The 14,770-nt window shown below is 41.7% G+C and overlaps 1 protein-coding gene across 20 annotated transcripts in view; it reads right to left on the bottom strand.

Moving 5' to 3' along the window:
- Positions 1-3,587: 3,587 nt before the first annotated feature.
- The window catches only part of C2CD5 (C2 calcium dependent domain containing 5), a 57,955-nt gene continuing 46,772 nt past the window's right edge, over positions 3,588-14,770 (bottom strand). For 13 of the 20 annotated variants that reach the window (XM_039698215.1, XM_039698218.1, XM_039698221.1 and 10 more), the window contains 9 exons: positions 14,334-14,432; positions 13,834-13,923; positions 13,531-13,618; positions 12,416-12,502; positions 10,724-10,774; positions 9,618-9,719; positions 8,613-8,803; positions 5,676-5,822; positions 3,588-5,033 (listed from right to left, as the gene is read on the bottom strand). In XM_039698215.1, the coding sequence (XP_039554149.1) occupies positions 4,905-5,033; positions 5,676-5,822; positions 8,613-8,803; positions 9,618-9,719; positions 10,724-10,774; positions 12,416-12,502; positions 13,531-13,618; positions 13,834-13,923; positions 14,334-14,432 (984 nt within the window). In that variant the 3' untranslated portion in view covers positions 3,588-4,904. The remainder of the gene's footprint in view (positions 5,034-5,675; positions 5,823-8,612; positions 8,804-9,617; positions 9,720-10,723; positions 10,775-12,415; positions 12,503-13,530; positions 13,619-13,833; positions 13,924-14,333; positions 14,433-14,770) is intronic. The other 7 variants (XM_039698219.1, XM_039698223.1, XM_039698208.1 and 4 more) reach the window with 2 other exon arrangements.

Below are 14,770 nucleotides of genomic sequence, written 5' to 3'. Positions count from 1 at the left end.
AGTTAAAACCCCATGAAATGAGATGCACGTGTTTGCATCTTTAGGTAGGAATCTCCCCAGCACAAACATGTTTGCAGTGCTTGTGTATGTTTGTGATTACGCACATCCAGAAACAGCAGAAATGTATTTGATAAAATCACAGAATGGCTTGGGCTGGAAGGGACCTTGAGCATCATCCTGTGCCACCCCTGCCAGGGCAGGGACACCTCCCGCTGCCCCAGGGTGCCTAGAGTCCCTCCCAGCCTGGCACCGGATATTCCCAGGGATCCAGGGGCAGCCACAGCTTCCCTGGACACCCTGTGCCAGGGGCCTCAGCACCCTCCCAGGGAGGAATTCCTTCCCAATATCCCATCCAAACCCACTCTCTGTCAGTGTGAAGCCACTCCCCTGTCCTGTCAGCCCCTCCCTTGATCAGCTGGAAAGCTAAGGAATAAACTAGATTCTGTGAGTATTTTACTGCCTCATCCATCTCAGACCAAGAGTTAATTTTCAGAGATTTCCTTAATCCCAGAAATCATAATTTTCCAGTCTGTTCTAGATGTTTGAAGGTTTACAGCTCAATGCCACAACTCAGAAATTGTCTCAGCACGTTGGTGTTTCCCCTCTTCATTCCAGCCATACATCTATTCTTTGCATAACTGCATTTTTTTTCACCAATTCTGACTGTTCTGAGGCTTCAGGTGCCTTCAGTCCCCTCATTTTAGCAACTGAAGAATTTTTTGGACATGATGCCAGAGAACAGTCAAAAAATATTTGAATTACCTGTCATACAGGTAGTCAGGGCTAATATAATATGAGATTTTCTTATGGGAAAAGTAAGCATAGCCGGTAAAATGCATAGAAATAAAATTTGTATTTAATTTGATTTCTTGTCATCTCCATATATCACATTTTCCTTTTCTCTTGCTGCTTCACTCCCACCTATTGTCTTAATCTGCAAATTACTTTAGTCTGAGATATTTCCTGTGTGTTAACTGCATTTCATTGGCTGCCAATTCAGTTTTCTGTTTCTGCACTTGCATTTGTATTTAGGAAACATGATGAAAATTAATATCATAATTATACCATTCAAGCAAATCATATGAATTAAATCTGTGTCTAGCCAGCCAAAAATATCTGTGGTTGCCATTGGAGTGTGCATTTTTTTCCTTCTCCAGCAGCATCATGAGACAACGTTGTGGTTCAAGGCCAGCCAGCAGCTGAGTACCAGAGTGCCCCATCCCTCTGGGAACTCTATCCCAGACGAAACCTGGGCAGACAGAGGGAAAAACTGCTCCCTGTGTCACTCCATGGGCAAGGACTCCATGAAGGAACAACACCCAAAATCTTCTCCTTTTTAAGCACCACCTTTTAACTTTCTCACTAAATATTTAATCTGATTCCCTCAGAGCTCTTGCAGAACTGTGGCACAGTTCACCTTGAACAAAGGCACCAAACCCACACACCTTTTGTGCCTGCCCAGCTGCAATATCCTTTTTACCTGCACATTCCTGTGTCCCAGCACCACAGGAAGGCTTCTCCTGCTCCCCCGAAGGTCTGCACAGTGCTGCAGCTTCCACAGGGATGTTCCATGGACTGGGCTGGCACCCTGCTCCTAATCCTGCCCCAGAGACTCTGGGGGCTCCACATCAGCCCAGAGACCTCACTGGCAGGATCACACCCTCACCCACTTTGCAGAAGGCATTTGGGCTCTGCAACTTCCTAATGGAATGAGCTGCAAAGAAATTAATGGAACACTGCTGGAATCTCCCCCAGAGCAGCTGTTTGTTATCAAACAAACCCATGCCTAACCCACCCAAGCCATTAATCACTCCCAGCCTCCAATGTCAGACTCCCTAATGGCTTGGGCAGCTGCTTTGAGGAGTCTCACATCATTTCCTGCCAGATTTATCTCTAAAGTACAGCCAGGGTGCTCGAGAGATCAGCTGCTTGTCCCACACACCTTTTTAACTGCAGAAACTCAGGACTTTGTGCTTCACTAAATCCAATAAGACAATGTAGTTGTTTTATTGAAGAGTATCAGGTAAAATCAATCAGGTTAAATTTGAATTATTTCTTGCCCTGGGATCTGAGCAAATTTCTGTCCAGGCTATTTTCATATTCTCATTTAGTCTGGACTCTGATTTAATTGCTGTAGTACAGACCCCTTTTATTTCAGAGGGGCCTGCTTGGATTTTTTCAGTTCTAACCTCTGAGTTCAGACAAATCATAACAAACCTTTCTTCCTAGGAAGTAAACAACAACTTCATTGAATCTGATGCCACTCTAATTAATTATTAAAATAACATCAGTTTATTTGTGGGATAGGTGACTGTAAAAAGCAATGTCCATGTGTTAGGATTTTTCCTTTGTCAGTTGCACAACTGACAAACAAAGTAGAAGTGACAATTTTGTGACTGTTTGCAGTTAAAAAATGTGTCTGTCACTTCTGGAATAATAATTGGAGAAGAATTAAAACTTCTAGATAAGAAAGCTGCTCTGTGTCTAAAGAAACCCTCTAGAGAAAGCTGTGACATTTAAACAGCTAGAAATGAAGAGATGGCATTAATGCTTCCATAGAAGCAACCACCCCTCTGAAGAGAAAACAATCAAACCCAGCTACTTTAGTGTGCTACTTCAGATATTTCAGCTGAATACTCATGCTGTATACAACTCTTTGGCCAGTCCAAGACCTTTTGAAGTTACTCACATTCTGCCATTAGCTACAAAGGGGAACTAGATTTGCCTTGCACAACAACCAAGGGCTGCAGCTACTTACAGGCAAATGAATTCATGGCAGCTTTGGTTGCAACAGCTACAGCATTTGGCAAGATGATTTAACTGTGTTAGTGACATGTTCTGGTAAGGGCCAAATTCACACACTTCACATCTAAAGGGTAATTAACCCCCAAAATAACAGAATTACAGGATCATAGAATGGTTTGGGGTGGAACAGCTTTAAAAGTTGGTCTGTTGGGAGGAGAGGGAGGTGATGAGGAGGTTGTTGGGTGCATGGTGGGAGTGGACACCTCCCACTGTCCCAGGCTGCTGAGCCCCTTCCAGCCTGGCACTGGATTAGTTCCAGGGATCCAGGGGCAGCCCCAGCTGCTCTGGGCACCCTGTGCCAGGGCCTGCCCCACTCATAGGAGGAATTCCTTCCCAATATCTCATCCAAACCCACTCTCTGTCAGGGTGAAGCCACTCCCCTGCCCCATCAGCCCAGGCCCTTGTGAATAATCCCTCTCCCCCTTTCCTGTGGGCTCTCTTTGGGCCCTGCAAGGCCCCCAGGGTCACCCCAAAGCCTTCCCTTCTCCAGCTGAGCATCCCCAGCCCTTCCTGCCAGCAGAGCTCTCCATCCCCTGCCCACCCTGAGCCTGCTCTGGGCCCTGCAGCAGCTCCAGCTCCTCCTGGGCTGGCCCAGCCCTGCAGGGGCTCAGCAAGGGGCAGAACTCCCTGCCCTGCTGCCCACGGGGCTCTGGATGCAGCACAGGACACAGAGAGGCTCTAACATGCCATACAAAAAAGACTCCTCTGAGGAGAATGAGGGTGGGACATCTGTAGTACATCCAGCTTACACATTTACCTAATGCACACACATTAAGACAGTGAATTTTATAAAGATATTTATTGTGCAAGAATGATTTTCATGCTCATTTACAATGAAATAATTAGTTTTAACAAATAATCATGCCATTGCTTAATTTGAACACTAAACAGAATATTTACATTCAAGTTTACATCTTTGTTCAAGTTCCATGTACAATGTTATCAGAATTGGGCAAGAATGCATCTTCAAATCAAAGGCTTTTTTGTTGTGGGTTTGTTTTTGGTTTTTTTACAATATAATATCATCACCTTTCAAACTTTTACTGGAAATGACAAATTTCCTGTCTTTGCAGTGCCCTGATTTCCCAGCTACAGCACTGGAAAAGAACAAAAAAATAAAAACCCCGAACACAAAAGGAACCTGCAGGAACCAGTGTCAGACACATAAATCAATCTCCAATTAGCCAGACATTCAAACAGGAAGGAGGCTGCAGAATAACCTCTGCACAACTGATTTTTGGGGGACTGTTTATGTCATCCTTGAAACAGATCCGGCCTCAATAAAATGAAGCTCAGGACAATTCTTTCACTAAGTTTTAGGTAACAAAAGACCTGCTTTGCCAACGCTGAAGTGAACATCTTGTACTAGCACCAGACACACCCTGGAATTTTTTGTGGTGGTCTGGGGTTTTATTGTCCCACCACAGGGATGCCCAGGATCACAGCTTTGTGGTCTGGCAGATTTTTAAAAACAACTAAAAAAAACAAACAACAACCCCCAGCTGCCAAATAGAAAAAAAATCAACAAAATAAGAAAAAAATACTTTCAATGAGCAGAAATTCAAACTAACTTTTTGGTACTGCTTTTTCCTCTTCACACTCTGTGACGTAAAGGAATTTCAGAGTCCAGCACGTTTCCTTGGCCTGCACACAAATCTCTCCCTTCTTCAGCAAAGGTTCCCAACACAGACTTCCCAGGCACCTCCCTCCCACCCTGACCTGAGCTGAGACAGACAACATTCAAACTCAGAAATGGCTCTGAGTGACAACTTATCAGGGTCCCACTGAACAGCTCAAAAATAGAACAGGATTTTTCCTTCCTTCCACAGTTCCATGAGATGCCTGCTATTCTGATCCATGTTCTCCTCTGAGTGCTTCACCTGCTGCCTGGTTTCACAGAGCAGTAGAAGAACCAGAGCACACCTGCCAGCTCGCTGCTCTGACTTACCTAAGTTATACGACAACAAAGAAAGAGTGATTGTCCTGGATTTTGGCTGTGAATGTCATGGAGAGAGACTGACTTTGAAGATGCAAACCTAACCATTCCCGCGTTGTAAATAACCTGTATATCCAGCAGGGACGCTGCCCTTGCTGTGCCTTCATGTGGTGACATCTCCAGCAGCCCCCGTGGGCTGAGCGGCGGCCGCAGGCTGCGGCGGCAGCACCTCCAGCTCGGACTCGCGCACAAACACCACGGCATCCCCACTGACGTTGATCAGACACTGAGCCTGCAAAAGACAACGCCCGTCACCAAACAGACACAGATTTTGTGTCTGCTCACAGCTGCTAAATATAACTGCACAGAAAAATCAACAGGGACAAGGACAAATTGTTAGAATTTATCGGTGAGGCAACCTGTGCCGCATTTTCTTTTCTATGTGCTCACTTGTGTGCTACCTAACATGCAGATGGACTCCTGGGAGACCACCACAATGAAATACCTGGACATCTGTATCTGCTTTCCTTACTGTTTTGAACATATTTAATTTACTGAATATTCTGTTATTGTCTTCACAAATCAAGGTTTGTTCCTTTATGTACAAAATGGAGCATTTTACATCAGCAACTCCAGGTACTTTCTCATGGAGTTAGGATGGAAATCTTACACTGCAACATCAGATATACCAAGTAAGTCCTGCAATTTAGTTATTCTAGCAAGTTTGGCTCTTTTATCCATCTGGGTATTTATGAAGCATCCTAGTAATTTTGTGTTAATACAAGAACACTCTTGGATTCTTCAAACATTATCCAAGATATCAAGAAATGTTGTGCAGCTATGGCTTTACAGCACTGCTGTTCTTTTAAGACTTAAAATGTGTATTTGTGTTATACTAACCACAACAGCCCTGTCATTTCCCATCCCAATGTACCTGATTTTTGTTTGGGTTCTCCATGAAAACACACTGCTTCATGATGTATGACACAACTGCATTCCCTCCCAGAGCTGCAACGTGGGCTCTCACCATGGCAAACACTTCAGCAATGAAAGCGTGCAGGAAACCACTGACACCACCCTCCTAGAAAGGAAAAATACACATTACATATGATATTAGTCTAGCTACAAGATGCTGAGTACTTCTCTTACATATTTATCAGCTGGAAATTCAGTGAATCCTAAATGGTGTGGAGAACTGAAAAGCCATTCACTGTTTGAAGGGTCACAGTTACAAATCAGATGCAGACAGACCATTCACGGGGGCCTGGAGTGACAGGACAGGATGGCATAGCTTCAAACTCACAGGTACAGATGGGATATTGGGAATGAGGCATTGTTCCCTGGGATGGTGAGGCCCTGGCACAGGGTGCCCAGAGCAGCTGTGGCTGCCCCTGGATCCCTGGCAGTGCCCAAGGCCAGGCTGGACACTGGGCTGGAGCAGCCTGGGACAGTGGGAGGTGTCCCTGCCACGGCAGGGGTGGAACAAGAGGGTTTTAAGGTCCCTTCCAATCCAAACCATTCCATGGTTTATGAAATTCTTGGAAATTCCCAGTGAGGAGTGACCATTACCTTTGATCACTGCAACTTCATGTAGGTTAATGACTGTCACTGGTTCCCAACACTCACTAACGAAATGATCCCCCAAATAAGAAGTAAGCAAGGGATAGAGCAGAGACCTGAGCTATTCAAGCTGTTCATTGTTTTTATTTTCCCCCCTTGAAGTGCAAAGGAACTTCTAGCCATCGCATTTCTTTTTTTTTTTGACTTGATGGTGCTTGTGGGGCATTTTTACTTCTATTTGCAAAAGTGAAGAATTTAAATTGATGTCTAAGGAGAAGGAAAACAACCAAATATAGATTTTCCTAGAAAATCCTTATGAAAGAATGTAAGCAATTACATTGTGAGGAAAAAATCTATTGCAAACAAACCAGGCAACTAACCAAAGAAATAAAAATCCATGAAAATGCTGAGAAAAACCGATCCATACAGAGCTCACAGTTGGTTTAAAATACATACAAAATTTCAAACTTCCAAGATGACCAGACTTCCCACATGACTCTGTGTATGTGCCACTGGAGAAAATGGAAGAGGCAGGCAGAAGAAGAGATTGAACTAAGCTGAATTTCTAAGGGCTGTGCTCATTCCTACAAGTATCATGTGCCCGGAACAGACTCATAAAGACATAAAAAAACCACATCTTGGATGACAATTTACAAACAAAAAGAACAGGTATAATTTTATCAAATCCAGCATAAAGCTGGAATCAAGTCAGCTGCAACAAGAAATCAAAATGCAATGCAAGTTCATAATTCTCATGGAATTTTGATTTTGTCCAAGTTTTTCACAGGTAGAGCAACTGATGGGAAAAAAATATGAATTATAAGCCTAATGCAATAGTGGATGGCAAGAGGTAACAAAATGATTGTAAACACCCATCTGTAAACAGCAGAGCCTAAGAACAATGGATGAGTCTGACTTGAAATTATCATTAATGTTTCATTCTATCATTGATGTTTTATTCTGGTATATACTTCAGCACTACCACAAGCAAAACATAAAGCAATACAGAAAAATGCTGGTCATTACTTTCTTGCAGGACCTGAAGCACACTGCTGGAGTTGGATATAATGATTGCTCTGTTCTGACTCCATTGTAACTTGAGGCAATCCTGTAGTAAGAGTAGTTTGTACCTTAGCCTGTGTAGCTGAAATAATTTAAATCAGCTCCCCTGGGTGCTGGAAAGAGCACAGTGACAGCATCCCAGGGACTGTGCAACATTCCAGCTCCAGGAAGGAATCACACACTTGAGTGCCCTATTCTTGCTGGGATCTGCTATCACAGATACCAAAGCTCACCAGCTATTGCATTTGTACCTGCAGAATCTGCACTTAGTGCAGGACTGTCCTGTGACCATTTCCCTGCTTTGACATCCATCTGAAAACACTGTCCTTTTCGCACAGGGATTTCTCAAGTTAAAAGGGCAAGTTAGAAGTAACTTGCAAGATCTAAACAAAATGTTTGTCTGATCCAAGTTTCTCTAGAGAGTTCACAGCCCATTTTCAGGAAGACTGATCATTTTTATTAACATCTGCTCTGTAATTTCAGCAATGTGTAATTAGGAAAAACCAGCAAACACTTCAGCACTGACAAACCAGGCAAGAGGTACACTCTGTGGCCAAAAGCAAAGATACAGCTACTTCCCAAAAGGACAGGAAAATTATAAGGAACATGGCTTGCATTTGGACATGCTCAGAGGATTATTTGTTCTCCCAGTGCAGATGGAGATCAGGGTTTGAACATCACCTCTAAGCTGGTTGTGTGGTCACGGACTCATTGTGTAACTTTTGATGTTCAGCACACAAAGTTTAGTTACAGAGAATGCACAGAATGTAATGTTAAAAATCAGCATAACATTATCTATGATATGGGCAATGTTATTTTAACCAAAGAATTAACCAAATACACTGTGAAGTTCCTCACCAAGCTCGCTAAATGAGAGAAGAATATATGATTTATTTTCTTCTTCAGCATTTAATTTGGGTTCAAGTGATCCCAACTTCTACCACTGTTGGTCAAAGACACATTTTTTCCATACACTTCTGTTTAAGAACTCACTGGTTTAGTGCTCTATCCAATTCAATAGCCATGGCAATTGTTAACTAACCCCTTGCTAACAGTGCCAAACACAAAACAGCCTCATGTGCTCCATGACAAGAGCAGCACAAAGGAACTTGCTCTGCACTCAGCACCTTCCCCCAAGTGACACAAGTTCTACTCCCTGGCTGTGCCACACTCAACTCAAACCTCTGATTCTTGCAACTAGCAAAAAATTGTTTCCTGACACAAAATGAATCCTTTTCACGCAGCTCACCTCACGTAAAGAAGTGGTTTCTCGTATAAAAAACATGTTGATTATCCCAAGGTATTTGGTTATCTTCGCCCCAGGGAGAAAGGAAAGAGGTGTCATCTTAACAACTGAGACAGTGGAATTGGTGCCCGATGGGACAGAACGGTGCCGCAAGTATCCCTCAGCCAGTGGACTTGCTTTTTCAAGGGAAGTAGCTGAAAAATGGGAAAAACCAGGAGAAAATAACTATCAACATCCATCATTGTTGCTCAAAACACAAAAACTCTTCTTTATGGTTTTCCAAATAGCTTGGTGACAACATTCAGCTGCCTGTGATGCTCAGCCATATACGTGAGAAAGGAAATCATCATGCAAAGCATGCAAGAGGAGACAAGAAGCTGAAATGGCATTTATTGAAAGAGTGGCATTCCTGCGAAAGGAAAACATTGAGGCGAGCAGCTGCACATACAACCATCAGTTATAATGTGAAGGTAAAGGAAAAAGTGCCAACATTTTCAAACATGTATTCTGCTGGAAGAACAAATTATAGAAGTGTGAAAGTTGTTGTGTTTCCCCAGTGCAGCATTTTCCATTAAAACAGGTATTAATCTCTGCTAATTTAAGCAAGATAGTCAGACCTGTGGCCAAAGAACTACTGAAAACCAACTCACCACTTGCTAATTTAGTGACCATTGCCTTGACTGTCCCCTTGGTGATTGCTTCCTGTTTCTCACCCCCAATTTTCCAAGATCATACATACACCTACATCCATGCAGTGGATGTTATACAATTAGTAGGCGTACACATGTACGGAGAACTAATTACAGCAAGACTTTATTTTGCTTTTTATGCTACGGTTCATCAACCCTACGCGAGGTTACAGAACAATGCCAGCAGTTTTCACCCTGGGGAATTCATTCCTCATGTGATCTGCAGTGCTACTGCTGGGCAGGGCACTCCACTAAGTCACCACTGGGAAATCAGAGATATGTCTCAGATTATCAGAACGTGGTAGAAACAGCCGCCTACTTGTCTTAATTGATCCGCGCCTTATGGTCTGAGCTTTCAGTTTAATGAGCTCTATCCAGCTGTTGCATCTGTCTGCAAAGGAACTGTAATCAACTGACGTTGCTGGAAACACAGACAGAAAAACAAAAGAAAAAAAACACAAAAAAAATATATGGATGATGTCTCTTGCTCATCTCAGTGCTCCTTTCTGAGGAAGCAGTGATTCCTGACTGAGAGAGAACAACCATCCGCCTGCAGGTCTGGCTAAAAGGAGAAGTTACAGGACAGGTTTGGACTTGTCCAAACCAAAGTACCGATTTCTGGTGATGTCCCAGCTCTGAACCAACTGCCTGAGTGGGACTTCAGCACTGAAAAAACATGCAAATACAGTCATTAAGGACTTACGCTAGATTAGTTTTTTTTATGATCTTAATTTAGGCTGCAAGTTATGACTTTTTAAACTTTATTTAAGCCTTTTTTAATTTTAATTGCTTTATTTTCCTTACAAAGAGCTGCTGATCAGGATTTAAATTTCACAAATGTCTTTAACTAACCTACAGAGTGAAAAAAACCCCAACCCTTTGGTGATGAGGATAAGAGTCACAAACTGAAACAACACCTCTGTTTTAAACACAAATGAATCTTCCTTACAGAACAGTCTTCCTTGCCCCAACATCCTCCCTCCAACACCCCTCCCACTGTCATTACCATAAGAAGTAAGACTTGTTTCTGCTATGACTTTTGGTATTAGTTGCAGGGGTGTTTGCATATCTTTAAAAAAAAGGGGGGGTTGCAAACACCGTTTCTTCATTGTCCTGAAGAAACGGGAGGAACACATGCTAACTTCAAATCAACACAGGCAAAACAGCTCTCTTCCCAGGGACTCATTTTCTGCCAGATAAAATTATATCAATGTACCTGACAGAGAGGCTGTTATTATTAACAAATTTAACTTTAATAATTAAAAATCACATCAAAATATTAGGATCTCATTAAGCCACACCAGAGCATGCACCCTCAGTTAAGTAGTAAACACTTCCTGGAGTAAGACACATCCAAAAAGAATATACCAATACCCCAAGAACGCTCATTCTGTTCTGGCAGATGGCTAAATTAAGGAAACTCACCTCTCTGAGCAGCAGGAATACCTGTGTGGGAGCTTGCACCCTCCAGGACTTCTAACAAAACAAAATTAATTGCGTTCAGATCATCTAATAAGCAGAGTTACAGGACAACAGCTTCCAAGAAAGATGGGGGGGACTACTTCCAAGGGCCTGGAGTAACAGGACAAGGGGAATGGTTTCACACTGACAGAAAGTGGGTTTGGATGGGGTATTGGGAAGGAATTCCTCCCTGTGTGTGGGGCAGGGCTGGCACAGGGTGCCCAGAGCAGCTGTGGCTGCCCCTGGATCCCTGGCAGTGCCAAGGCCAGGCTGGACACTGGGGCTGGAGCAGCCTGGGACAGTGGGAGGTGTCCCTGCCATGGCAGGGGTAGGAATGAGATTAATAATTGGTCCCTTCCAACCCAAACTACTCCATGATTCTGTGACCCCTATAAAAGATTTTAGAGTCAATGAGAAAACCCCACACGCTATATAGTATGCTGTGTATTTTGATAACAGAGTTAGTATAAATAATTCACTTTACTGAATCTACCTTGCAATTTTAATATGTTTATTCATCAAAGGTCACTACTATGTAAGACTGTAAAACAGTATTTTCAAAACAACAATCCTACAGAAAAGTATAAATATATTAAATAGCCTGTTAAGTAAATGTAACTACAACGAGGTTGTGAAGAAATGACAGATGGAATAATCTTCAGGCTGAACTGCTCTGCCTACAGCACGATGTGGGATGTGGAGAACAGCAGGAAAAGGGGTATGTGGGAACAGGCTGCCCTCCCCTGGTCACTGCCCAGCACACACTGAGCACAGCCCAGTAATTGCTAGACATGCTAGCAGAAATTTCCAGATAGCTTCTCTTTTTGAAAATAAAACATGTAGCAAATTAAAAGTTAAGCATTAAGAAAAAAATCAGTAAGAATCTTTTTGCTGAAATTAATCTGGCCTCTGAAAATACAAGGAAGTGCGGTAGGCACCTTTCTTTACATAAAAGTAATAGCAGGAAAAGAAGGGAGCTCAAACATTTACAGTAACTCCCAGATATTTAATTTCATCTCAGTAACAATTTTGGTAGATAATCCAACAAGGGAGAAGGAATTAAAGACAGCTGATTTCAATGAATTGAATTTTTAATGGAGTCATAGAAGAACTGTGACAACCATTCTTGAAATGCAGCTGTCTCTCAGGTGAAATAAAGCAGCTCTTTACCAGCTACAGTGTGCTGCACTGTACAGATTATTTACTATACAAGTTTAGGCTCCTTCACTTACAGGAAATCTGCATGCAACCAGTATCTGGTAGATAAAGTATTTCCTATCATGAAAACAATGAGATTAATTCTGTGAGGCTGAGAAAACATGGAGGTCCTTTATAAGGGCCATTTACAGTATGGGACAAGCCAAATTGTTAGGTAATTGATAGTTATGTCAGATGACACCCAACACCCAGTGGTATGCAGCATCTTCAATATTCTAAATGCAAAGATGGCAAATATAGACAGAATGATCAGCCAAGCCACCTTCTGTGACTCTCAAAAAACTTCACAACAGGAGTAAATATACCCACTATGCTTAGGCAGCAAAGCACATTTAAAGCCTGTGAAAGTACAGACATTTTAAAGCCTCTACAACTATGAAAGAGCAGAACTCAAAGTCCATAAAAAACAACAGTTTAATATTCTTCCTCTTAACTGACCTTTAGCTGGAGAGAATGGTTGAGAAGAAAGGGGATCAGAGCAAAGTTCCAAGGGGAATTGTAGCTGTTCTTCATTGTCTGTAGATGCTGCAACAAAGAAAACATGGCCAAGTGATAATTAACCCCCAAAACAAGATTTGCCAGTAATTACAAGCAGAGTCAATTCAGTCAGGTCTGACTTGAAGAGGTATTTTCAGCATGTGCAGAAAGTGATGCAGTTCTGCAGAAACAGGTGTGTGACAACAAATCCAGCTGCAATTTTGAACAGAGCTTGTGCTCCACTGAAGAGGATTTGAAGGTTTTAGGAGAAAGATGAAGTCCATTCATGCATTTTTGTTTTGATTCTTCTGTTGGATCTACATCAGCTATTATAATAAAAATTAGCACTTATTTCACATGAAACACTTCACTGTACTGAAGAAGTCAGCTATAACTCATGTTTTAGAAACATGTGGCTCTGTTTTACTAATTCCAGTCTGAAGAACTGGGTATCCTCAGAGTTCTGTCTGAATTCCCACTTCAGACTGCACACTTCCATTTCTAGCATAAGATGGTACTTCATTAGCAAGGTGACATATGCAGATCACAGCAGTCTCTTCCATCCCCTCCACGTGCTTCATTGAGCTCCAAAGCTATTACTGACCTGCTTAAGGATTTTCAGAAGGTGGGATTTTTTTAGCAGTATTACAAATACTTTATTTTCCACCTTCTTCAAGTATAGACAAAATTTCTACTTGGAAGAACAAGTATTCCCTGATGATTTACACATGTTCCAAAATACAACAGAAATAACATCTGTTACACCAACCTTTCAATCAAAGTAGTATCACAGAAGAGGAAAGTACTATAGATTTGTTGATTATGTAAAATAAATGCATAATACTTGATAAGTAAGTCATCCTGCTGGAGGTCAAGTACATGAGAACTCTAAAAAACCTCTATGTGTTGAAAGACCCTCCCTGAAAAATGTACCTATTTTCATACATTTCATGATCCTTGTGGGTCCCTTTCAACTCAGAATATTCTGTAGTCTGTGATCTGTACATGTAACAAATTAAAATCCAGACTCATTAGGCATGGGGGATAAAAAAGGAAAGATGCCTCACAATATTTACCTCTTTGCTGTGATTTTTCTGTAGGTGCTTTGTTGGCTTGTAGTGCTTGGTTTTTGTCATATGTGATGGCAACAGCTGTGACTGCAATCTGCAGATCAGAAATATTTGGCATATTAGGAAAGTTCATCTCTTGTGCAATCTGAAAAATAGTTTTACAAGCAAGCAGTTCTTTGCATAGAAACATAATAGGGAAAAAAGCCATGTAAGAATTCACCAGGCATAGCAGTAAATGAAATCCCAGCCCAGCTTAGCCAAGCAGCAAACATTACCTAGGGCTGAAGCTGAAGGCAGCAATTCCCTTACCTGAACCAGCTCATCCTCTGGCAGAGCCACTGTGAAGTTCACATGGCAAAGACAGCAGGGAACCATGGACCGCAGCTTAAAATACAAACTCTGTGGAAGACAGCATTTCATTCGGTGTTACTTAGGGAAAAAAAGTGGTTTATTTCAGAGAAATCAGGGATCAAAACTCTTTTCACAGTAGAAGTCATCTAATGATATTAAGTTTTTCTTGAAGAAGAATTACATGTGTGCAAAGTCACGACAGAATGCAATTTACTGCGGAGCTATCTTTCTATTTCTAGAGAATCCTGCTAGTCAAAGCACTCCTTCAGGTTCCACAGGCTCTGGAAATCCCGGATATACTAAAACAGGCTGAACCTATCTTTACAGAAACTCATGAGCTAATTACAGACACTTTGCAGTCTATTTCCAAAATTATGAGGCACATGTTATTTTCAGTATAGCTGAATTTTACTTGGCTCCCATTTGAACACTTAAAGTATTTGAAATAAAATTCTTACCTTCAACAGATTCTCACAGAGATCATTAAAGTTCTTATTGAGTGTTTGATTTGTTGGGTTAATGTTGCTTAATCTGGACACTCTAACTGCTGTGAACATCTGAATTAGAAACAAACATGGGGATTTTTTGCCAACATATGCAAATATATTTTATCCACTGTCTTAAACACAAATTCATAAAGAAGCAAAATAATGTAAAATATGTTAATATATAGGTTCAATAAGTAACAAAATAAGTTAGCAAAGCAACACAGTCAACAATCTGTTCCCTTTAAGAGGCTTCAAACCTATCCAAACCTTTCAAAAAGCCAAAACTTCGAAGTTTAAATTTACTGTAATTCCATATTTCTGTATTAGCTTATTTGTTACATGACAGCATTAAAAAAACAACAAAAGCCCAGGTTCTCATACCTTATTGTTCTTACCAAAAGACTACT

This window comes from Passer montanus, unplaced genomic scaffold (genome assembly GCF_014805655.1).
Source record: "Passer montanus isolate IOZ18808 unplaced genomic scaffold, ASM1480565v1 scaffold122, whole genome shotgun sequence".
Classification (NCBI taxonomy): Eukaryota; Metazoa; Chordata; class Aves; order Passeriformes; family Passeridae; genus Passer; species Passer montanus.
This window is presented reverse-complemented; position numbering and strand designations above follow the sequence as displayed.